Source organism: Orbicella faveolata, unplaced genomic scaffold (assembly GCF_042242905.1).
Source record: "Orbicella faveolata isolate gen_17 unplaced genomic scaffold, um_ofav_v1 contig_24, whole genome shotgun sequence".
NCBI classification, from domain to species: Eukaryota; Metazoa; Cnidaria; class Anthozoa; order Scleractinia; family Merulinidae; genus Orbicella; species Orbicella faveolata.
The window spans coordinates 12,304,274-12,328,770 of record NW_028301552.1 but is presented as its reverse complement, the minus strand read 5'-3'; the positions used below and the strand labels follow the sequence as shown (position 1 = coordinate 12,328,770).

The window sequence follows — 24,497 nt, the reverse complement described above, 5'->3', positions numbered from 1 at the left end:
GTCATCCACACATATATAACAGACATCCTGTGATATAAACAATAGTCTGTCAAGTTCATTGACATCTTGCAAAGCACTGCATTACCACAGTTCATCTCACTGTAAAAATATCTTTTGCAGACAAATTTGTGAGACAATTTTCCTTCTCGTTTCAAGAAAATCTCACATGACCTTGCAGGATAATTTTTAATTATTAGTCTTACTTACTACAAAGGGTTGGCATTTGGTAGCAGTGTATTTAAGTTGTGATAATCCCAAATTAGCATAAACTACTATTTTGTTGGCACAGAGCAGAGGGTTGGGTGCACACATGGGTTCAAAGGGCGAAGGGTAAAGAAGGATTAAAGTATGAAATTAGCTGCAGTTAGGAGAGTGAGACATTCTACATTCAGCCCTAGCTGTGTGCAGTTGTAAAATTTGTTTTTCTTTTTCTTCATTATGTGCAAATGTTACTATCCAATCTCTTATACTTCTTTAGTGCTGTTAATTAATTAAATTGCTGTAGGTGGCTTGGCTGTCCAACACGCCCAGTTTAATCATGATGATGTGTGTTTGGATGCATAGTGGAGGCAAAGTGGGGTTTATTGCTTTGAAAATGAGAAACAAAAACCAATTTCAATCATTCGGTACTCACTTGACTGACAGTATATTCCTTTCAGACCCGGAGGACAGATACAGTAATATCCATTGAGCTTGTCCACACAAGTTGAGTTAGAAGTGCAGTTATTGTTCTGACAGTCATCAATATCTGAGAACAAAGAGACAATATTAACAACAAATTAAAGTTGTCTTAGTAGTCAAGAGTGGTTTTCAATTGAGTGTCAAAAGTAATCAGGCAACTACTTTGGTTTTGGTTTTGGTGAGGAGTGGGAAATTCTCTTTTGTGTTCACTAAAAAAAACCCAACATCTTAAACATATACTATTCTTAATTAGGTTGTGATTATTTTTACAAAGTCTCCACTGAGACTAAGAATATTATTTTTAACAGCCACAGTTCTGTCAACTATTCCATCATCATTGTTGTAAGGTATTCTGTTATCGAAAGCACCTCCTGTGATACAAACCAGATCTTGCCAAAACACAAACATTCAAACAAACAAATACCATATATCCCCCCAAAAAAAACTGTCCAGAAAATACTCTTTTATTCCCTATGTGTCACTGGTGCACAAGGTATCTGTAACCTAAAAACCAAAAAGATTTGAATTACCTTCTGTGCAGTTAACACCGGTATAGCCTGGAGCACAGCCACATACATAGCTTGCATTGAATGTCTGCACACATTGTCCACCATGCTGACATGGATTTGGTAAGCATTCATTTATATCTATACATTGAAAGAAGGAAAGAAAGCACAGCTGTAAATAAAAAGAATGACAGAAACTGTGCTCTAAAAGTGTTTAAACTTTGTCTACAGCATAGTTTAATAACTATATTCTTTAACTGTCAATTAGAGGGATTATATGTGTACTTAAAAGGCATCTGCGGTGAAGTGTCGATTGATACCTCAATCATACCCTTAATCAATACTCAGTCGACACTCCATCAACACCTTGGTTGACACTTAGTCCACACTTGATTGCCATCTCGGTTGACAGTCAACAAACTTTTTATCAATGCACAAGTCAGTTGACAGTCGCCTGACTCTTGACCAACAGTGGATCAAGTGTCAATTGAGAGTCGATCAAGTGTTAATAGAGTCTCAATCGGGATATTGATCAAGTGTCAATGAAGATGTCAACTGAGTGTCAATCGCAGGTCAATCAAGTGTATCAATCAACACCCACTGGGGGATGCCTTTAGTACACATGATCCAATTGGAGTAATTTGTTAGATTTAGTGTATGGCAAAATAATCATGTATGATCCAACATCTGATTGTCCACTAATTTTCTATACTCAATCAACACTCCATCAACACCTTGGTTGACACTTAGTCCACACTTGATTGCCATCTCGGTTGACAGTCAACAAACTTTTTATCAATGCATGAGTCAGTTGACAATCGCCTGACTCTTGGCCAACAGTGGATCAAGTGTCGATTGAGAGTCCATCAAGTGTTAATAGAGTCTCAATCGGGATATTGATCAAGTGTCGATGAAGATGTCAACCAAGTGTCAATCGTAAGTCAATCAAGTGTATCAATCAACACTCACTGGGGGATGCCTTTAGTACACGTGATCCAATTGGAGTAATTTGTTAGATTTAGTGTATGGCAAAATAATCATGTATGATCCAACATCTGATTGTCCACTAATTTTCTGCATTCTACAGAAGTAATGCCCAAATAATTGACATCTCCTTGGATCTGGCATATAACTTGTTACAAACATATGGTTTAGACTGCAAAGCTTTCTTATCAACTCTAAATGCACATTCTAACATTCATGATATACCAATTTCACACTTGGTTCCATTCCACCCTGGGTCACACAGACAAGAATACACGTTGACACCATCAACGCAGGTGCCATGTTGTCCACAATAACCAAACTCCGTCCAAGAACCTTCCCCTTCTTGGGAAAATATGTCATTCCTGGGATCACAGTCATCAATATCTGAAGAAAAACAATGATAAACACTTTGTGATAAGCTTCAACAGAAACAGTGAAATTTGTTTCCTCGATGCACTTAGTAAGTCCTGAGATTAAGCCAAGGGGAATTGAGTGGTCTTCACGTTTCATTGATTTGGATATCACTCCAGTTGCAAGGATGCCCTGGGAGGATTCCCTTATGAAAAAGTTCAGGATACCAGTCGGAAAATTTGAATAAGACCAATCCAGCATGGCTTAAGCTGTATTGACCCCTAAAAGATACCACTTAAAAAGGAAATGACAGCAATTATGTCTTCAAGTTCACCCTAAAAGATACTTTGATGTTTTAAAATAGTGGTGTTTTGTCCCGAACACCCCAAGTGAGTCCAAAATCTATGATTTATACCCCTTAGCGTGACGAGAAGCATCCTCATCTTTTTCACAAGGGAGTTCCCCCCTTCAGAGCATGCTGCACTACCAAGTTTGCCAGTCTTCAAATACATGACCTGATTACAAAGGAAGCCTAGCTAAGTTTCAAGCTGTAATGTTCCTCTCAGGTGATAGTTTGCACTTGGGAGCCATGAAAATATTACATCACTTGAAATCATGTAAGTTTGTGAACAAAATAGTGTCTAACTCATTGTATTGTTCCAGAAAATAACCATACCCCTCCCAGAGAGGAGTTTATGGTTTGAGCCCTTAATCCCACTGGAAACATTGTTAATCATAGATTTTGGTCTCACTTAGGTTGTTCAAGACTGCCCTCCTCTGCCCCTTGAAATTTCCAATAACCCTCTTCAGGATGTGTATGGATATTTTCTGGAACCACACAGTTCCCAAAGTGTTACCTAAACCCTTCACAAAGCTTTGCTCAGAACATTTTGATTATTACAATATATAAGAAGGCTCAATCCTACAGAATTATCCTGATAGTAGTTGTTCTAGCTACCCAAGAGAAGCAATGGCTTGAAAACTGTGAGCCTCTAAAGCAGTAGCAGGAAATAACTGCCATATTAAAAAAATAAGGAATGAGAATCATTCCTTTCTGTACGTTATAGTAAGAAAAGAATTGAGTAGAGTTGAACCTCTCATAAGAGGACACAAAAAAAAGCAGGACCAGAAAAAGAGTCCACTTAAGAGAGGTGCCCGATTATGGGAGGTCAAAAATGCTGCGGCTGGCTACAGGAGGTGTCCATTAGTGGAGGTTCAACTGTACACACAAATGCCAGGTCTATTAAAAATTAATACTGATACTATGCACATTATTTTTACTGTAACAGCATGCTTCATATGATACCTGTTTCACAATGCAGCCCAGTGTAACCTTCATGACAGTTGCATTTATAACTTAAATCATTCTTCAAACTGCAAGACTTAGTTCCATTACTACACGGCTTCATCATGCATGGGTCAATTTCACAGCTGGAACCATTGTACCCTGTTGGGCAAAGACAGCGACGATCTGCTCGCTCATTTACACATGTTCCACTGTTGTTACAACCTCGTTGAGCACAGTAGTCTATGGGGAATTCACAGTGCCGACCTGCGAGTCAATACACCAGTAAATAGTATATTAAGTTATCGCACAATGAGGAATTAACAGTGACAAGCTGCAAGTAGATATTATATACCAATACATAAATTTTACAAAGTTAATGAAACTTAAAAATGCAGCTCACATTATCAAACAGTCAATCTCATACATGTAGTTACATTTTTTATCAGATGAGTAAATGTATTGAAAGGTTTCACACCGTCAGGTTTCTATGCTGGTTGGTGAAGGAATTCTAAAGAGAATCCACAATTATACGGACCATTACAATAGCGAGCATTCATTAAGCATCAATGTGTACTTATGGAGACATCCATGACTGGACATTCAACTGATGTACTATTCTTACATTTCTCACCTGTAAAGCCCAGACTACAGTTACAAGTGTAATTTGCAATCTGATCCACGCATGTTGCATTGTTCAGGCACACTGCTGATATGCAATCGTCAGTGTTATTGCGACATAATGGTCCCTCAAAACCCTCAGCACATGTGCATGTGTACTGAGCGATTCCATCGACACATGACGCTCCATTGGCACACTGATGACCTAGAAAACATGCGTTTGTCAACTGTTAGCAATAATTGTTATTGATTCATGCTTAAGTGTTCATCATTGAAGATACACACACAGGAAGTTTGGACATCACCACAGAAGCCTAAGAGTTACTCATGGTGTAACCAAGAACATCTCTCTCTTCTTGAAAGCTCTCCAAACTTCCCAAGTCTAGGCTGAGGTCTAGGAAAAATTACAAGGAGCCCAAAGGTGCCACCTAACCATAAAATCCTGGGTGCCCAGCACCCTAAGCTCATATGAAAAAAGTAAGTTTTTGCAGTCCACCAAAGGCTAAAGTTAGGCACCTGTGGCACCTTGGTGCTTCTAGAGCAAACCCCTTCAAGAACATAACTGTGCATCATAATTAACTCAACGTTTATAACATTGCCAATTAAGGATTGGAAATACCTTTCTCTGGTGAAGAAAAGTTAACCTTGTTCAAGCAATGAGCATACATGATGGGATTAGGATTTGCGATTACATATACTGAGTTAGATAGCATGGCTTTGCTAGCTGTGTCGTAAAACTTAATAAGGGCTGGTATCACAGGGGTTTCAGAGCTGAGCACTGGGTAAATTGACTGGCTATGAGGACAATAATTATTTAGCCTGGTTTGACTATCTAGAGGAAAGTTTTCCAGTGCAAAAAAATTTGCCCGCCAGAGAAAACCAATTGCCCTCCAGCTGAAAACATTACTGAAACCCCTGGGATAAAAAATATTTAGGAATTAACACTTTAACAATATTATTGTAAAGGAACCCTATTCAGAGAGGGGTAAGGGGGCAGAGGAAAGCTGCTAAACATTGGGACATCATTGTACTCAGAACTCAATGTTTCCAAGGCAACCATATTTTAATATGTACAGAAGAATCCTGATTTTTCGAACCTCCAAGGGAAATGAAAACTGGTTCAAAAAATCGGATAGTTTGAGAAATTGGAGGTAAAATTACTGCGACTGAGGGGAGGGAAATGACTTTTGGTTCGAGTTATACGGATTTTTGAACAAAATGAGGGTTCGAGATATTGGGATCCCACCATATGTTATTTCAAATACAATATTTATTCTTATCACGGATAGTGTTACCTCTTTTAGCCTTGCTTTATTAATTTTGTTTAGTTTGAGTCATTTTTGGTGGCTTTGGAGAAATCAACAAATGAGACAAGAAAACATCTTAAGGGAGGGGTACCTACCCTGACATTCATCAATATTGACATCGCACAACCTTCCAGAATATCCAGCATGGCAGTCACAAGTAAAGTTATTGATGCCATCTTGACATACACCATCATTACACAGTGAGGGTGAAGTACAGTCGTTAATATCGGTTTCACAATCCTTCCCGGTGTAACCAGCCAGACATGTACACTAGAAAAGCAATGAAGAAATTTGATGGTCAACATGCAAATTCTCTAATATTAGTGTCTGGTTCCTGTCTGTTGACAATCTCGTTGGTGATCAATTCATTCATCCTCATTACTAATTTTGCATGATTATATATTTATAATGAAAGGAGAAATTGAGAGCTGATCAGTAAAAATTCAAACAAGTGAAATAACTTGCACAGGATACTACACACTAAAATGACTCATACGTTATTTATTATCTCACAGTTTCTTTCCTAAAAACCTTTTTTTTTCTTTTCAAATCATGTTTTGTCCTGTGATAAACATTACTGCACCTTTCAGTGATAAACAAACTATGCTTAAGCAATGGTATTGTGTTTTGCTGCTGACAATCATCTTAGCAAACCTCTCAGGAAAAAAAGTTTATAATTACCTCAACGGGTTGAAAAGCTTAGTGTTAAGGTCTGCATTTAAATTAAGATTGGTGAATTTTGATCCATTTCGTTTGTTTCTGTTCTCAAGGTTCCTTGGCTGTCGTCGCAAGTTAGGTTTTCAAATGCAGAGTTCACATATTATTGAAAGATGTAGTAATGAGATGAGTGTCTATTAGCTTCTGTAAATTACTTCTGGAATTTCAAAAATAACATGTTTCCTTAAAAATCTCATGATCTTCATTTTAGCCAGAGAGCTGCAGAAATGAACCACACCTCTGACACTACCAGGAATTTACAAGAAATTTAAGCAACTCAAGTTTTCCCTTTGGCCTTTTTTCTTTGCCTTCTTCTAAATGAGAGCCATTTACTTTACCAGCAATGCATGTTGACTCTTACATTGTAGTCAAGATGCAGATCCTGACAAGTCGCTCCATTCTGGCAGGGAAGCAATGTGCATTCATTTGTGGAATTACTGCATGTCCGGCCAAGGTAACCATCAGGACAGCTACAGCGAAAGTTGTTCACTTCATCATGGCAGGTCCCTAGACGAAAAAGTTCATAATATAAGCTTGACTCAATAGGAGGGCTAAAAGGGATGATATCAGTACTTGTCTAAAGGCAATTAAAACAATAACAAAAAAGATTACAAAGCCATTTAGCCATTCTGAATTCAGCACATGCGGATCATGGGTGCTAAAGGCATCTGCTGCTGAGTGTCGATCAATACCCTCCATTCACCCTCAATCAACACTCCATCAACATCTCAATTGATGATTGGCTGACACTTGATTAATCGAGTGTCGACTGACTCATATGTATTGATCGAGACTCGAAGGCATGTCTGCAAAATAAGTTGACTCTTGACTCTTGATTGACTGTCAACGGAGATGTTGATCAAGTGTCGATCAAGTGTCAACCGAGATGTTGATCCAGAGTCAATCGAGTATCAATCAGGGGTCAATCAAGGGTCAATCGAGCGCACTGATTGAGCATATCGCTTGATTGACTGCGGATGCCTTTAGTACAAAAAATCCGTACATCCCACCCCAAACAACCTACCTCCATTACTGCAGATGCCGGGTTTGCAGTCATCAATGTTGGCCTCACAGTCACTGCCATTAAAACCTTGACGACAAATACATCTGTATCCATTGACTTGGTCAAGACACGTTCCATTGTTTTGACACGGCGATCCTTGGCAGTCATCAATGTCTTGTTCACAGTCCTGGCCAGTGTAACCAGGCGGGCAGTTGCACTGATAAGCATTTGTCAGATCCTTTGGGAAGAAAATTGAAAGTGAAGTTAAAACTTTCATTAAAATAGGTTCATGGAGTATAGTAGAAACTACATATATGCATAAAATCACAGATTTCATAAATTTATAAATAAGTTAATATTGATTACTTTGCAAGTGGCTCCATTTCTGCACTTGTCTTGTTTACACTCATCAATGTCTGAAAAGAAACATCAGCCATTGTTGCTAAAATGTTGTTAAATGTCGGAATGGTTTCAGCTAAGGTTAATTTGTTTTAAGCTACATTTACTTGAAGTTATCTTTTTTCACCTTTTGGAAGGTCAATATAAAATCCAAGGGCATGGGGAGTCTCAAAGCAACAATATTAAACAATTAGATTATGAGCCTGAGATTTCTACTGTGTGATAGTTGACTAGGGCACAGCCCAAGTCAACTATCCCACATAGAAATCGAGAGCGAACAATCTAATTGTTTCAGTATAAATCTACTTGTCATTCAAAACTTTACATAAATCCTCCTCACAGACACTTCGAGAATGCCATGAAGCGGCCGTCATTTTGTTACCAAGTGCACACTGCCATGCTACTCACTATCTATCACAGAATAGATAAGTGAGTAGTGTAGCCAATCAGAGAACAGCATTCGTGATAGAATGCTAGTAGATTTATACTATTAATGAATAGTTAATGAAATTATACTGGAATTTCCAGAGGAGTGGGGGAGGTGAGGGTCAAGCAAAAAATCTTCTGTAAGGAGGATGTGGATATTTTCTAGAATGTCACAGTCTTTAATAATTAATACCTGTTTCACAGTTGACACCTTGAAATCCAGCCAGACAAGTACATGTGTGATATGTTTTGAAGTTTTGACATGTTGCATTGTTTTCACAAGGACTATCGGCACAGAGATCAATTTCTAAAAACAAGCATAAGCAGGTAAAAAGTGATTAATACATGCCACACCAACCTGTGGTACCTGATCAACCTCTGTTTTGGTTTTTCCACAAGTTAAGGTAAAGTACAGCTTTACATCATACCACTAGAATATAAAGCTGGTTTCAACTAACCAAAGCACCCACCAGTATTGCTACCCTCACGCCCAATTAACTCTTCAAATTTTGTTGTGTTTTCCCTGGAAGCCATTTGTACCCATAAGTAGGATTGTCACAAACTTTTAAGTACGGGTTTAAAGTTGGAATAGGTAGAAGACTTTGCCAGGAGTAGCCAGCTGAGATCATGAAGTAGATGTTGATTTTTGCCAACAGCCAGCAACTTTTGACAACCCTGCGGATAGCCAGGTGGATCGGAGGGGTACTGTGCAATTAAAGTGTCTTTCCCAAGAATGCAACACTATATCCTTGCCAAGGGGGCGTGTTTAAAACACAGCATGACAAAATGATGAATGGCACTATGGTTGGCCTTAATAGCACTCCAGGTATAACCTGAATATCACTGACTCAATAGTGGTTAGCTCTCAATAATTGTGTGGGTTAACCCTTAGAGACACCCTTATCTGACATTGACTCTTGCCAGTAGTGCCATTTTGTCATTTCATGTTTTTAACTTGTCCCTGCACAAGACATGAACCTGGATCACTCAATCCAGAGTCCAACGTACCACCATAAAGCCACCATTAACCTGCCCTGTATACCACATGGAGTAAATGCACATATTGCATGCACTCTGGGTCCTACAAATACTTACCAGTCTGACAATTTTTACCAGTATACCCTGGCATACAGTCACACCGATAATCATCAGCTACTGTGTTGATGCAAGTCCCTCCATTCTGACAGAGAGGATTTCGGCACATATTCAAGTCTGAAATTAAAAAAAAAAATTAACAATGTCACATACCATTCACAGTTAGAAAGAAACATAAGCCAAAAGAATGCTGATAATATTGAGACAGTGCTGGACTTTTTGGCCACATAAAAAAGGCAATTAATCGTTTAGTCTATCACGCATACCTTGGTCACAGTTCAGTCCTGCCCAATCTGGACTGCAAATACAATCATTTCCATCCCTACAATAGCCATTTGCTGTCATGAAAAGAACAGTTTTAAGTTAGTAAAAAGCAGTGGCTCCATCAAAGCTGGTCCATGTGGTCTTAACAATGACACCATGAGAGCTGTGGGAAAGTTTACAATGTTAATTGTGGAAAAAAGTTTTGACCAGGAAAGAAATGTGTCAGGAGCTGGAGGTTATCAGACAATACAATGCTGACTATTGTGAGTGAAAACAGGGAAGATGATCATATTGAGGAGAAGGAGACGGAGGAGAAGAAATGGTGGTTGCAATACTTAAGGACAAGGATGAAAAGAACAAGGAGAAGGATGCTGATGATGACGATGACGATGATGACGACAATGATAATGCTGACCATAATGAGCAGGAGGAGGAGCAGAAGCTGAAGGAACAGGAGAACAAAAAAAGGAAGATATGTTGTGCAGAGGAAGAGGAGGAGGAAGAAGAAAAAGAGGATGAGCGTGACTTAATGAGCAGGCTATTATCTTCATGCTTACCTGAGCACCCTGGTCTCTTTGAACACTTTGTGCAAAGAGGCTTCTGCCAACCACTTTCACAGCTGAAACGTTTATAATTAACATCACTAATTCATCAAGAACATTGGAAACAGACAAACTGAATTCCACAAACTTCACAACAGTTCTAACAGCATTGAACAAGGAATGACTCACTCGCATGTTTTTGGTGTTGTACAGGAGCCATGATTTGGATCACAACCATCTGAGCAGATTGCTTAGGAAAAAACAAGATGAAATGACAAATTTGTAATGTGTAATTTAAGCTTTACCCCTCTCCATGAGCAGGCTTCTTTACAAAATGTTTAGCGGAAGAGGCCTACTGGATGGGTGGGCTACATATATGTGCTTGTATTTCAAAGTGCAAAATGAGTTACCCAACATAAAAGCAGATTAAAGAGACTGTTTAATATATTCATTTCTGTTTAACCATGCACTTCTCCACCAACGTAACTGACAGTTTGAGATCTGTGTTGTTCCGGAAAGATACTCCTCACAGGCACAACTCCTTCCACAGAGAATGTTTTGGTTTGAACATACCCCCACCCCCACCCCCCTCCTCCTAGGAATCACTGTTTTGGTTCATATTCAAATTGCCACACTCTTGATTGGTTGTGTGTGGAGTGAATAATGAACTGCAATTGGGTATGGTAAAATTACACAGTAAAAAAAAGGATTGGTTTTTTGGGTTCATTGACCACCTTAACTCTTGATGTCCAGGGGGAGGGGGGACGCATTTTTTGGGCTTTGGCCTTAAATAGGGTATCAATTTACATTATTTTGTTTCATCTTTAAATAGGGTCAAGGTTTAAGAACCTTTCCGTCACACACCTATAAGAAATACCCCGGGGGTATATTTAACACTGACTCAATGAGTGCATGTTGGATATGAGATGGTAGATAGCTAATGAGGTGCATAGTGCTGAGCTGTCTATAATCATCATACAACTGGGTCAAAAAATTTCTTCCATCTGAACAGCTTTGAATCATTATTTGAAGTTGGACTAAAACTTACGGGTGAGGCAGTTGGTTCCTCTCCAGCCTGTTAAACAGACTTTATTGCCTGTTGTTTCATCGCACTTGTAGTGACCACCACTATCATCTCGTCCAACACAATAAGTATTGCAGTCTGTGCCATAGTAATTAGCATCGCAGTAAACACGAACCTTAATCCTTGTGCTGGATCTCTTACCTGTTAACTAAAAGGAAAAGAGACAGAAGTGTCAGGAGATGATAACTGACATACACTGCCACAAGGCTCAGAGAGAGTCCTTTACCACAACCACTTTGCTACCATTCTTACCCACATCTCACAACCTAACCATCCATTCTCTCTTTAAGACCTATACCCTCTGTCATTTGTAATTTTTACTGTGTTGTTACTTCCTGAAGCAATGTGATTTCATTAAATTTTTTTCCTTTCTTTCGAGTTCCTTTATCACTGACAGCAAAAGGTAGAATCTATTAAAATACAATGTCATGTTAACCTTGCACAAACACCAATCAACCTTTTGCAAGTAATTGATTGTTGCTTGGGTCAGTCAGTGCTCATACTTACAACTGCAGCATGCACACACTACTTCAGCTAAAGTAAGACAGAAACTAAGATATACTTAATGCAATGTGTTCCACAAAATATCCATACCCCTCACAATTGGAAGGTTTTTCACTTGAAACCCCTCCACTCCTCTGAAAATTCCAGTTTAACTTCACACTTTCCTCTGGCCTTTTAAACTCCTCTCCCCCTCAATGGCCAGCCTTTCTTGGAGTGAATATCGATATTTCCAGGAAGAGCCCAATTACTTGAGCAGATCAGTGAGAAAGTATCCATACCACTCCAATGGAGGGGTTTTGTTTGAATAACTCCTTCCCCTCCCCCCCACCCCCTTCACCACCCCCCACCCCCAAATGGTAATTGCAGTTTTGGTTCATACCTTCCTTTAAAAATTTTGAGACTACCCTCACTTTGGAATTTCCAATAACCCCCTTTAGGTGGGTGTGGATATTCTCTGGAACCACACAATAATAATTTCAACTTTGAAGCAATGGACCACTGTGATGATGTCATGCAATATCAAAACTTTTTTTGCACTTTTCATAGAAACAAAAAACACCTTCAAAGACCAATTTACCATGCCAAATTTATTAAATATGCAAAGTTTCAGGGGAATCAAAATTTCTTTGTAAAAGTTGGCAAGTTTGGAATCCCATATTTCTATGCATTTGCAATGGACTCTTATGAAGCTTCACAAATTATCTCTGCTTATTCATTCGGCACGATAAATGCATTTGCAATGGACTCTTATGAAGCTTCACAAATTATCTCTGCTTATTCATTCGGCATGATAAATGCATTTGCAATGGACTCTTATGAAGCTTCACAAATTATCTCTGCTTATTCATTCAGCATGATAAATCGTCGACAAGCAGTCAGGTCTTGTTTTTGTTTGAATGAAAAAATTATCAGAAAAGTGCGGCATCATCGACATAGTCCATTCTATAGTTGTACCGTGACACTTTTGGCAACAGCACTCTGCAAATCCTTCTGTGCTGGAACATTACCAATGTTACTACTCATGGTGTCAACAAGATCATCAGCATGTCCAATTTTAAGAAAATTACCACTGTCGTCATCCCATACATCCAGGCCAATAGCAAATGCTTCCTGAAACACAATGTCCAGCAATTATACACTTAATTGTATAGTATACACAGTATAATTATTTCTTAAAAATAATTCCCAGTACTTTGCATAATCACTTGAATTAGTACTAGTATGGATCCAAATGGAGTGGCAATGTGGCGCAACAGTAGCAGGGGGAACTTCTATGGGGAAGCTCCTTAGAAAATTTAAATTAAACCTCTAAACAAGACCAATATGGACCTGGCTCAGGTATTATTTGACCGACCTTTTTGAACACATGAGAGTCTACCTGCTCCCACTGGGGGACAGCTTCAGAAAAATACACTTGTAAGGAGAGGTAGAATTTGCTTAGTGTCTGGAGCAGATTGAAATACCTAGCTGTCAATATTTCTATTTAAATAATCCACAAACCTAAATGATACAATGAATATAGAACATCACATAAACATCACTGGAACACAGCAATTTGGCTTTACTGAGGGTGGTAAAGGGTATTTTCGTGACGCGTGATTGGCCCTTTTTTTTCCCATGAAATGTGAAATGGCTAATTTTTCCTCGCAAATCATGATTTCCATAGTCGCCGTGAACCATGATTTCCAAAATGTTCTCTTTTATTTTCCGTGAAACGTGATCTATAACCCCCCTTTACCACCCTCTTTACTGAGTCAAGCAACGTAATTGATAAGGAGTATTTATTCTGTGTTATGCGGAACAAGGGTACATGTATATGCACTTTACTTTACTTTACTTTACTTTACTTTATGCATGAACACAGGGCTATCTAAAGAAGACTCTATTTAAAATATTTATAATTTTAAAAATTTGTAATAAAGACTATGTTATCTATTAAATACTAAACAACAAACTATCATACCGGCCACCTTCCAGTAAAATGGTACGTCAGTGGGTTGTGCAGACTACTACCAACAGTTTGACCATATCCAGGAAAATCAAAACTATCATCTCCTAAAACGAACGTCTCCCACCTTTCCCAAGGTGACAGAGCACTAAAAAAATTGTATGGATACGATGTGACAATAATCCGGAAGAAGTTTTCACAATCATTTGGGCACCAACCAAACACACCACAGCAGTCGCAGCATGATCCAGCATAATCTTTAGAGCTTGGATTATTGTAATCTAGCAACTGAATGGATAAGGTTCCTTTGCTGCTAACAGGCTGCAGAAGAGAAGGCAGGAAGAGGTAATTAATGAAGTAGGTGCTTAATTGGGCTGTGCCCTCCTTGTGTACCAACAATGACCATTGGTGTTTAGCTCTATTGGTTAGCAGCTGCAGTAGAGTGTTGTTTCAAGAGGACAGAAAGCTAAATCCCAACATGTCATAGTAAAAACTCCTTTGCTACAAAACTTGACAATGAAATCAGACTTGCAGAACAGCTGAAAACAGCCAGTCTACTCATTCAAGAATAAATGGCTGCTTTACAGAATCACCACACACTGAGAATATGTCACTACACAGAGTCAGCAGTAGTACTACTTCATGTAACATTACATGATTTGTGTAAGACCATTACAGCACATGATATGGGCTGATTTGTGTAAAATATGAAATTTGTTCAGGAATATAGTCAGAAAGTTCACAAAAATCTTCCTAGAAAAGCAAAATCGTTTTAAAACGTAGAAACTGATGTTTTGCAGTCTATAACATGAGATGTCTTCCAGGTTTCCTCAAAGATGTAATGGTAATTGTTTCCTCTACAGTTCTGATCTGTCCAGACTACATTATTATAATCAGTAGAGTTTATTAAATCATTTGCTACATTTTCCAGTTTGCTGTATTTATTGATTTAGCATGAAGGGAGAGGCTGAAGTAAAAGTGGCCCCTGGACCCTAAGTCCTGGCCCAAATGAGGAGAGGGAGTGGCTAGTGGGGGTGGACCCATTCCTCCTCAAAAAGGGGACCCTCCCTTGCTTCAAAAGGGGGGAGTCAACCCTTCTTTACCCTGTTGGATGGTCAACGATGGACAATTTCCCACTTAGAAAGAAAGCAGATGAAAGTGGACCCTTTCTTACACAAAAAGTGGGTGTGTTACGGTAAATACTCTCTTCCTCCAAAAGGCAGTAGGTTAATTAAGCTGAAGCATTTCTTGCTCAAAAAGGGGTAGGGGGTAGGCTGTGGTGTAGGAGGACGCTCACAGGCTAGACTAGGTTGCTACTTTTGTTTTGAAAGCCAGTGGTAATTCTGCCTGTTATGCCCGTCTATTGAGAACACTAGCCTAAAGGCTGAATCCAATATACCACAAGGAATTATCTTCCCTCCCATCCCTAATGTGATACCCTTTCACTGTACCCTGCCAGATTCATATGCTTAACCCATTGACTCCTGTGCCGGCCATAACTGGCCATGACGAGCCTTGGCCTCGCTTAGCACATTTGGATTTGGTCCTTGATACTTGCGTTTGAAGGGAAATCTTCCACTTCTGACGTCATCACCTTTGACCAAAAGTGGCATTATCTATGCTCAACTTCTGCAGGAGGAAAAGGTCTTTCCAATGATACCCAGATCAGAGTGATTGGCCCAATGGAGCCTGAGATATGCACAAAAATGCACAAAAAGTTGAGTGAAAAACTCAGAGCAAAATGTCCTGCCACTACATGTGGCTACTCCATGGCAAAAATTGCTCGTCTCAATGATGCTTTCTCAGAATGTTTCAAACTGGAAGCAAGCCCAGTAGAAGGTCAATCACTGCAGCAAAAAGAAAAGAAAGGGAGAAAAAGGAAAGACGAACCAAAAAAATAAAAAATTGAAAAGCCTAAAGACATAGGTCACTTTCTGGTCCAAACATTTTGATTTCTGCGCATGCCCAAGCAAAAATGTCGTAAAACGTGATATGATGCTAGTGGAAAGAAAGCCATGCTGTCATGTTGCAAATGCCTTTTTGAGTAGATGGGAGCTAATTTGGCCCACGTCCAGCCTGAAAATCTCCAAAATAATGCATTTTTGGCAAAAAGCTCCAGGAGTCAATGGTTTAAGATAAATACTCCAGGATGGGTGGCAAAGGTAGGGTTGTGATCCTGTTTCACTCAAGAATTTCAGCAAAATTAAACCCATCAGTGTAAAATGCAGACTGCAGACTGCAGACTGGGGGAAAAAATGTAGACCGAGGGTAAAATGCAGACTGTTGACTGGGGGTAAAATGGAGATTGCAGACTACAGACTTTCTATGTAGATACTGTGTTATTTCCGTCATTGAGTGCTAACTGTAAACAGGGTTATTCAGGTTAATTGTAGTGACAGTCTGCATTCTAGTTAGCCTGAATATCACTCCGGTTAGCCTGAAAAATGTACCGGTTAGCCTGTCATGGTTAGTTCTCAATAATGGAAATGGTAACATGATTTTGTTAAAAAGTCTGCTGTCTGCAGTCTGCATTCTACCCCCAGTCCGCAGTCTGTGTTTTACACAGACCAAAATTAAACACATCAAACATACTTTTTAATAGTCTTAACATTTTTTTACAAATTCATGAATCATATGTCATTTAGCTGTTTTGGAATTTCACGTGTTTGACAGTTATTTTTGCCCTCATCACGTGTGAGACAAATCAGCTTCCCCCAAAATAGTGGCCCAGGCATGGGTATATGATGGTCTATGTCATTTGCCGACTACAGACTGCAGAATTGTTAACTGTAGTATCGTATTCCCATTTCCACTTTCAAGAGCTAACCATTAAAAGGTAACCAGGCTAACCTTGGGGTTAGACTATTCAGAGTAATCTGAGTGATATTTATACACTCACTATCTGCTACCTTCACTACCTGGAGTGCTATCCAGGCCACTTCAGACACTTTCCATTTGAACACATATTTCTATAAATTTAGCAATAAGGAGAAATGATGTCCAAATATCTCAGGTAAACTCAGAAAACTGTTGAAGTCTCACAAAAAGGTGAACCATTCAACCCCTAAAAATCCAGAAAGTCCAAGGGGAAAATTAAATGGACCAGAAGATTTCGAAAGTTCGATATAATAATTTAGTCAGAAAATGCTACCCAACTCCAGGTTCAAATATCTCAAGAGGTTAGCCAGTTTATGGCAAACTAACAGTGTATACCAGGCTATACAAGGCCATTTATTTTTCTGCACTCTGGTCATCATCAAGGGACAAGTTTTTATAATAATCTAGTTACATCTCAGCATGATTTAACAATCACAGTAAAAACGAGGAAAACATATATCAACACATTGCGGTTTCATTCCGCATTTAATCTTTACTTAAGCTGATATTTTGATATTTAATCCTTCCAACAGCACCACGCTGCGCGGAACTTGCTAATAACGCGTGATAAATGCGCTTTTGAAAAATAAACCAGAACCGTACCGAGAGGAGACCCGCGGGAAAACAAGCGATCGCTGTAGCCTGTGGACTTGCCCTAACACGTTACGGTCAAAGAAGGAAAGTCAAAGAGCGGATCGCGTTTCTTTCAACAGTCTTACGTTTCACTTTCACAAACTAAGACTCTGTTTACGTTCCACTTGAGCGTTAGCCAAAGTACGCAAATTTAACCAACGAAATTTATAAAACAACAGACTTATCACGTTTTTTCCTACTCTTCAAGTTTTACACATCAGCCAAATTCGAAAGCGCGCCCAGAAACCAGAATGGTAGTATTAAATGTACACCACCTAGAACATCTGATTTTGCAGTTATTTTTTTGTATCAAAGGTCAAAAAGACCAGTCCACAAAGTCTTACAAGCGTCATGATATTTGCATTATTTTCCACTTAAGATATATGGTAATTAGCAAACAATTTAAGAAGAATAATTTGAGAACTTCACTTTTCGACAACTTCGTCAGATTCCGAGGCAAAATTTGTCGAGTAGCAACGGAAAACATGAGGGCACAATTAGAGGGACGTAAATAGTTACTCGCTGCAAAGCCTTTTAGGATCAAGTGCCCTAGTTACCGTAAGTTGGACGAAAATTCCATCACTGCAGATCGATTGTATGACGCACGTTCGATCAACATTCAACAAAGATCAGCTTAAACCCAGTTTAATATTTATTACTACTGTTTAAGCAAAGATGCATGACTAAAAGGAAACTTACCTGGCAAAACGATAAAAACGATACCAAAACAGTAGGAAAGGACGTCCAACTGAAAGATCTCATCGCTGTTAACAACCCTGAATTCCAGCCAACTGCCGGTTAGCGCCGAAGGCGTGAAGCGCGGAATGAATGAATGAATGAATGATCAGAGAGTGCGTGAAGTCTTCTACTTCTGGAAACTTGTGGAAAAGTTGTATTTTCGTTTTCTCACTGTAAAATAATTACGCACGAATAAATGAAGTGGATTTCCACTGACTGCAGAATAGTTTCGCTGCAAACGTGTCGATCCCGTAGGAGGTGCTCATAATAAACGGAACCTAACATCTGACCTAATTCCCTTCGAAGTCTCGATTGGCCAATCATGTAAGAGAAACTGGGGTGTGAGTGTCCAAAAAAGGAAAGTGCACTAGATGTCTCACGCTTGTGAGGGCGGAAAAAAGTTGAAACTTTCTCCTTAGAAGGAAGAGATTCACATGATCGCGACTTTCAAGTAGTTAGTTACCATCAGTACAAGAGTAGCCTGAATTTTCGTCGTCCTTCTCGGGTCACACACCCCCGAAAAGACCCCTTCGATCACGGGAGTGTGTTACTCGCGGCTGACATCCTGGGACAGGTAGAAGAAGGAAAAACGTGCACCCGATCTTTGCTCACGTCACCGTTGACATCAAACAGTAACTCAACAAGGAAAATCGAGTAACATTTAGTTATCATGCTGAGTTTGAAAGCAAATTAAAACAGAGGAAAACCTGCCTTAACCAATGCAAAATAATATTTATCCCATCATCACATCCATGGCTTTTCTACGGAGCCAAGCAAGCAACCGCGATCTTGCCAAGAGAGGATAAGATTATCCTCTTTATATGACTGAGAAATAAATTCAACGTGATTGGCAGAGAGCAGGCAGATTTATCGTTAGTTTTTAATTTGCACTAGAGTACAAAATAAATAGCAAACTGGTCTGCCTTTCCAGTTGGTATTTTTAAGCCTATTTTGTCTATTTGAAATATTTCTTTCTTTCAGTTAAGTGGCATGCCTGAGAACAAGCCAGTTGTAGAAGTTGTAGCTAAGTGCTTGGACCACTATAAACATTCAATATTTAACATAATACAGGTGCGTTCTTAAATTTTCTCAGACACATTTTTAATCGCAGGAGTTCCTGGTGATCACGCGCTTGAAAACTCGAGCAATTGAGGATCTACACTTCTCAGTTCTCGAGATATTTGAAAATTCTTTAAAACTGCAATCGCCTTTGGAAAGGCTGGTTCCATGAAAGAATTTTCGAATATCTCTAGAAGCGTAATCCTAAATTTTATCCTGCCTCTTGCGGTTACGGCCCTCACCAACAAATTACGCGCAGATGTTTATTCATATTTCCGTTGCTACACGCAGTCAAAACAAAAGGCATCCACACCAGCTTTTCAACACCTAATTAGTCTTGTTAATTTGTTCTTTAGTACTGGACAGTATTGCAGACTAGAGCAGTATTGCTAGTTACACCAAGCACAACTTGACAGTTTGTAACGGGTTGGATTATCTTTTGCTGTTAATCTCTTTGCGTGCGATCTTCAATTTTTTTAGGAGCAGGTCACACCTGAGACACGTTTATTTTGTCATTGATAACCAAAAAACAAATACAGACCAAAGTCCTGTCATCACTGTGATCCGTCTCCAAATGCGACCCCCAGTCTTAACGTTAAATAAATACTTGTCAAATGGCCGTCGTCGTGCCTTTTAAAAGTCGTTCTTGCGCTGCGCTTCTTCAGTATTTTTTCGCGCACCGTTTTTCGCGCTGCGCTCCAACTAGCAAAACGCGTGGAAGAGGCGGTTACCTATAGCTGCCTCGTTAAGCACGTAAAATGTTTTTAGAATTGTCAGTCAATTCAGTCCCGGAGCAATCCAGCTGATTGTTCTATTATCAGAGATTTTAAAAAAAGACTGAGTGATGTAAAAGTAAATGGTTTAAATCGTTAAGACGATTAAGACGAAACCGTATATCCAGTATTTCTTGTCTTCTCGACTGGTCGTCATTTTGCTTCATTTAGAGATGACTTTTCAACCTCAGCTCCTCCCGAACCTCGAACAAGCTTCTCCCTTCTTGGACAGCTTCTGGAACAAACATAAAAACGGTCTCAAACATCTTAAAACGTTTAGGTTGTTTTCTCGACCCGTTGACCTTTAAAATGGCATGAGTCACGACTGAAACAGCAGAAGCATGCCTTGATATAAAAACGTATCGTGTGTTTTAAATTAGTAATTTTACACTTAAAATCTCACTTAGCGCTTAATTCCAACTGAGGTTATGATAGGGGAAAAAACTTTTAGCAGTTGTTACAGGAGTGGGGCGTTGGGATTTACGGTTTTGCGGATTTGGCCAATTCTTGGTTCGGTTTTCGTACTTAAAAACCGTACGGTTTTTCGGTTTTGGTGACTTGGGCGGTTTGCGGGTTTTTGTCAACCACGATGGCGGTTTTTCGGATTTTTCTGTCCAATGCATTTTACGGTTTTTCTGGTTTTGTCAAAGAAGTCACACCCTACAGTCCCGCTAAAACTCTAATTCCAAGGGACCACTTATATATATATAGCCTTCTACCCAGACTTTCTTTTAGACGATGCTGTGTATGTCGACAAACCTAGTCTCTTCCAATTAAGCAGCCGTTATTTCGGTCGTAACGGCTGCCAAGCAGACTATGAAATGCTAAATATAATATCAAAGCAAAAGACTATTTCTCAAATATGATGCGCGGCTGGGATAATACCATGTGGACTTTGACCTTAGACTGTGAACCAACGAGTTTCTCTTACTGTAATAGCTCAATTGCAAGTTGTCTCCTCTTTCTCGCCGGAATAACATTGCAGACATTGCGCTCACTCACTCCGTTTACGTGGAATAAAAGCAAAGGAGAGACTGTTTGGTTGTAAAATAAAGCAGTTTGGTTGTAAAATGTGGCTGCCATTGTGCCTACACAAATGAAAAATCAAATAAAAGAAAGAGATTCGGTTTTCGGATTTGGACGAAATTTATTGTGGTTTTGCGTTTTCAGCGATTTTTTGTGCGGTTTTTCGGTTTCTAATAGGCCCCTATACCCCTAGCCTGCGTTGCAGCCGGACGTGTCATAGAATCCCCAATATAGGACTATACCGGCTGTTTAGACTGTCTGTGACGCAGGCTACTATGCCCCCCCCCCCCCCCCCCCTTACAGCTTTGTGTGGGTTTTTATGGTATTTATTCTCGGACCTCATCGTTGTTTTAACGAGTAAAGTTTGCTTTATTCGTTAGTCATTGAACTGATTCCACAACCGCTATAATCTCTTGGCAATCTGCGCGCCGATGCTTTGAGCTGAGTAAGTTCTCCACGACTTACTGATGACTGAAAGTAAGTAATTAACAGTACGAGGAATCGACTGATGGCCTGGACTAAATTAAGCTTTGTATGCAAAAAGTCCGTCTTAGGTGACTTTTGAGGATGGCCTAGATCACGGCATGTTTATTTCATGCCGGTATACCGTCACGAGGTCCTGAGGCTCTCCGGAGCCGACAAAATTAACTAGACTCCTAAGGAACCAGTCAATTTAGCGGTTTGTTAACACCAAATAGCAGAATGAGGAGATAAGTGGTTCCACGTGCAAAACCGCGGTGATCGTTGATCAACATTTGATGGTTAAACGTCTTAAAACGTGTAATGTTACTACTGTCACTAGGGACTTTAAGCAAAGACAACGCGGACGGCGACGGGAACGCCACAAGATCAGGGAAAAGCCAAAAGGTCCACTGCGCATGACTGGCGGGAAACAAGTTGACGTTCTGCGTTCGGGCCCGACGTGAGTGAAGCTCATTTCGCGTTGTCTGAAAACGTGGGTTTTTGCTTTCGTTTCCTCTGCTGTGTCAACGCTAAATAACCCGTGTTACTAATTTCGAGGAACTTTAATGCTTGTTTTCTCTTGTCATGTGAGATATTTCATTTTAAAGAAAAGTCGAGAAATCTGAAGCGAACTCAAGCCAGTCGGCGAACATGTGAGTACCGTGAAATATCTTTTTGAACGCTAATGTAAATAAAGACAACTTACACGAATTTCAATCGAAATTTTTCCTTTCGAGAAGTACTCAAATGTCAAATGGCTCATCATGGTGAAATTCTAACACAATTAAAATGGTAGACACCATTAAAACTTGCGTAGCTGTTTCGATTTTCAGTCGTAAGATCAGTGGTTTACTTAGATCTTTATCAGTCGGCACACTGATTTGTCGCGCCAGTCTGATTAAACATCTGCTGATAATAAGTTCGTTTACTTCATTGTACAACTCAGCGAGAAGGGGCAAGTTGCGTTTGTGGAAGCGAAATTCGGACCGGCACTCGTCGTCTTCAAACCATCGAAGTTAAAATCAGGAAAGGAATCATAAGGTTGGTCGAGATCATTCGACCGGTTTAAATCGTACAAGAGTAGAAGTTCGTGATCGTTTAACACACCTTCATCATGGATTATCAAGAGCTGATTGCGAACTTCTTTCAATGAAGTGATCCTAGTTCATCTTGATAAACAGAGGACGAATATCGATAATGTCAATAAGCTTGACAGTGCGGAAACCGCGGTTTCCGACGGTGCTGCTTAATGTTAGTGAATTCTCGACATAACCGCGTTCTCTCCCCAGCCCTTTCACAGGTTTTGGCGTTCCCGTCGCCGTCCGCGTCCCCGCTGCTTAAAGTCCCTACTACTGTACTCAGTACCCGGGCCGCCGGCAGCAGGTTTCTCGTACTGAGGAGAAACTAATGTCTCGCAGAGTAGTACAACATTCTTACAACGCAGATTTTGAAACCTTTATTTACACTATAAAGGACATTTACATACATTTTATAAGGTAAAGCAATGAAAACAGTAAAATATCAAGAAATGTTAAGCTGTAAAGAAAAAAAAATTATGTGTGAGCGGTGGCCAAAGTAGCAAGAGCTTTCTGGTTGGACACCTCCATGGTCAAGTGAATGGCAGCATAAAAAATTAATCATGATTGCAAGCTAGAACTACATACACTATATTACAACATACTGATATACTACGTTCACTTACATGAATCAAACAGCAAAGCGTCAAATAGCAGCAAAATCAAATTTGATTAGTCAGAAGGTAGCATTTGTACTATTTGTCGGTTAAAAATATTAACGGGCAAATACCTAATTCTGAGGAGTACAGTTTCCCAAATCTTTGAACCAGAAAAGCTATGGGTTGAGTTATCCATATCTATAAGCCGGCCCGCAGAGAGTTTTCGGTAGGTTACAGAAGTCAAGTATAATAATCTGGAAGTGACCAACGAGAGAGCGTGCTGTTTCGGGAAAAATTCCTGCTATAAAAAGTTCTTTTAGCTGAACTGCGTACTGGAATTTTCTCCGCTCGTTGCATCAAAAAAGATGATCTTTTGATAATCACTATTGCTCTAATTAAATACCTAAGGAATCTTCAGTGTCAGGTGCGATAGTAAAGGACCAAAGGGCAAATCAAAGGGAAATGATTTTGAGTTCAAAATAACGGGAAATTCGAAATAACCGAGTCCGAATTGGCGGGGTCCAACTGGTGCAGAAAGTTCTTTTAAGCGAAAGTCATCGCGTCCATAAAACGCCAAAGAACAACTGAGAACATTAAAAAATAAGATTTAAAATACATGTATATATTTTATTAGGGTGTTCTATGCCTTAGTTGAAAGCACCTCAAGACTTTGCGTGCAAAAATCTTACCCTCCGATGAAGAATTCAAACGAGAGATAACCTTTCAACGAGAAACAGATATTTTTAGGCGCTCTCACTGAGGTCCCGGTCAAAATTGACATAATCACCTTTTGTATGTTGCCAGGTTATGCGCACTGTCAACCCCTAAAATAGCCAACAATACCATACAATACAGAACTTAGCCAGGTTTCATAATTTCCCTCTATTAACTAAGGTGTGAGTGGTTTTTATGCACAAATTCTCTTTTGGTGTGCGCGTTTTTTATTTCTCTGTGCTATAATCGCTCTAATACAATCAATCAATCAATGAATGAGGCAGTCTATCAATCAGTCACTTTGTTAAACCTATGCAATTAATTAAAAGTTCAGCAAAAGCTATTAGCCGGGCCAGCCATGCAAGATAGACGACATATTCATTTCCTTTTGGTAAACAGCCAAGGTTTAACTTTAGTGATTAACGTTAATCAAAGCTATCAATTTTCCAACTCAGCGAGTTTCGCGATAACATTTAGTTCGATCGGGGGTTTTGTGCTTTTTCATGTATGTAAATCTTTTTAATATTGTGGCGACGACAAGTCGGGAGTAAGTGATGCTTGTATTCATCAACTGAACAGGAGGAAGATACAAAACTACAATTTTTATTCTACACGTGAACAGCCCTCACGTGTACTGACCATTAGTTGGTTATTGCTCTTTAATGTTTTCCGTGATTTACACCCCTGAGCGAGGCAACGAGGCGTTTCCCGACCTTTTCACACCGGACTCCCCACCCAAGTTTACGGTATGGCCTCAGTTAAAGGGGCTAGGTCACGCAGTTTTAGGCAATTTCAGCACCGATCAAATGGTCATAAAATT

General features: G+C 39.6%; 1 protein-coding gene across 1 annotated transcript in view; it reads right to left on the bottom strand.

Annotated features, from left to right (window-relative positions):
• LOC110043250 (uncharacterized) overlaps positions 1-18,280 on the bottom strand; it is a 28,974-nt gene extending 10,694 nt beyond the window's left edge. Inside the window, exons 1-18 of the mRNA XM_089292740.1 lie at positions 17,930-18,280; positions 13,736-14,041; positions 12,727-12,882; positions 11,233-11,416; positions 10,374-10,434; positions 10,200-10,261; positions 9,645-9,716; positions 9,379-9,495; positions 8,477-8,590; positions 7,825-7,874; positions 7,480-7,696; positions 6,817-6,962; positions 5,834-6,008; positions 4,445-4,636; positions 3,832-4,077; positions 2,397-2,558; positions 1,212-1,328; positions 635-748 (exon numbers count right to left, since the gene is read on the bottom strand). Coding sequence (XP_089148866.1) covers positions 635-748; positions 1,212-1,328; positions 2,397-2,558; positions 3,832-4,077; positions 4,445-4,636; positions 5,834-6,008; positions 6,817-6,962; positions 7,480-7,696; positions 7,825-7,874; positions 8,477-8,590; positions 9,379-9,495; positions 9,645-9,716; positions 10,200-10,261; positions 10,374-10,434; positions 11,233-11,416; positions 12,727-12,882; positions 13,736-14,041; positions 17,930-17,992 — 2,554 coding nt within the window. The 5' untranslated portion in view covers positions 17,993-18,280. The remainder of the gene's footprint in view (positions 1-634; positions 749-1,211; positions 1,329-2,396; positions 2,559-3,831; positions 4,078-4,444; positions 4,637-5,833; positions 6,009-6,816; positions 6,963-7,479; positions 7,697-7,824; positions 7,875-8,476; positions 8,591-9,378; positions 9,496-9,644; positions 9,717-10,199; positions 10,262-10,373; positions 10,435-11,232; positions 11,417-12,726; positions 12,883-13,735; positions 14,042-17,929) is intronic.
• Positions 18,281-24,497: the final 6,217 nt, after the last annotated feature.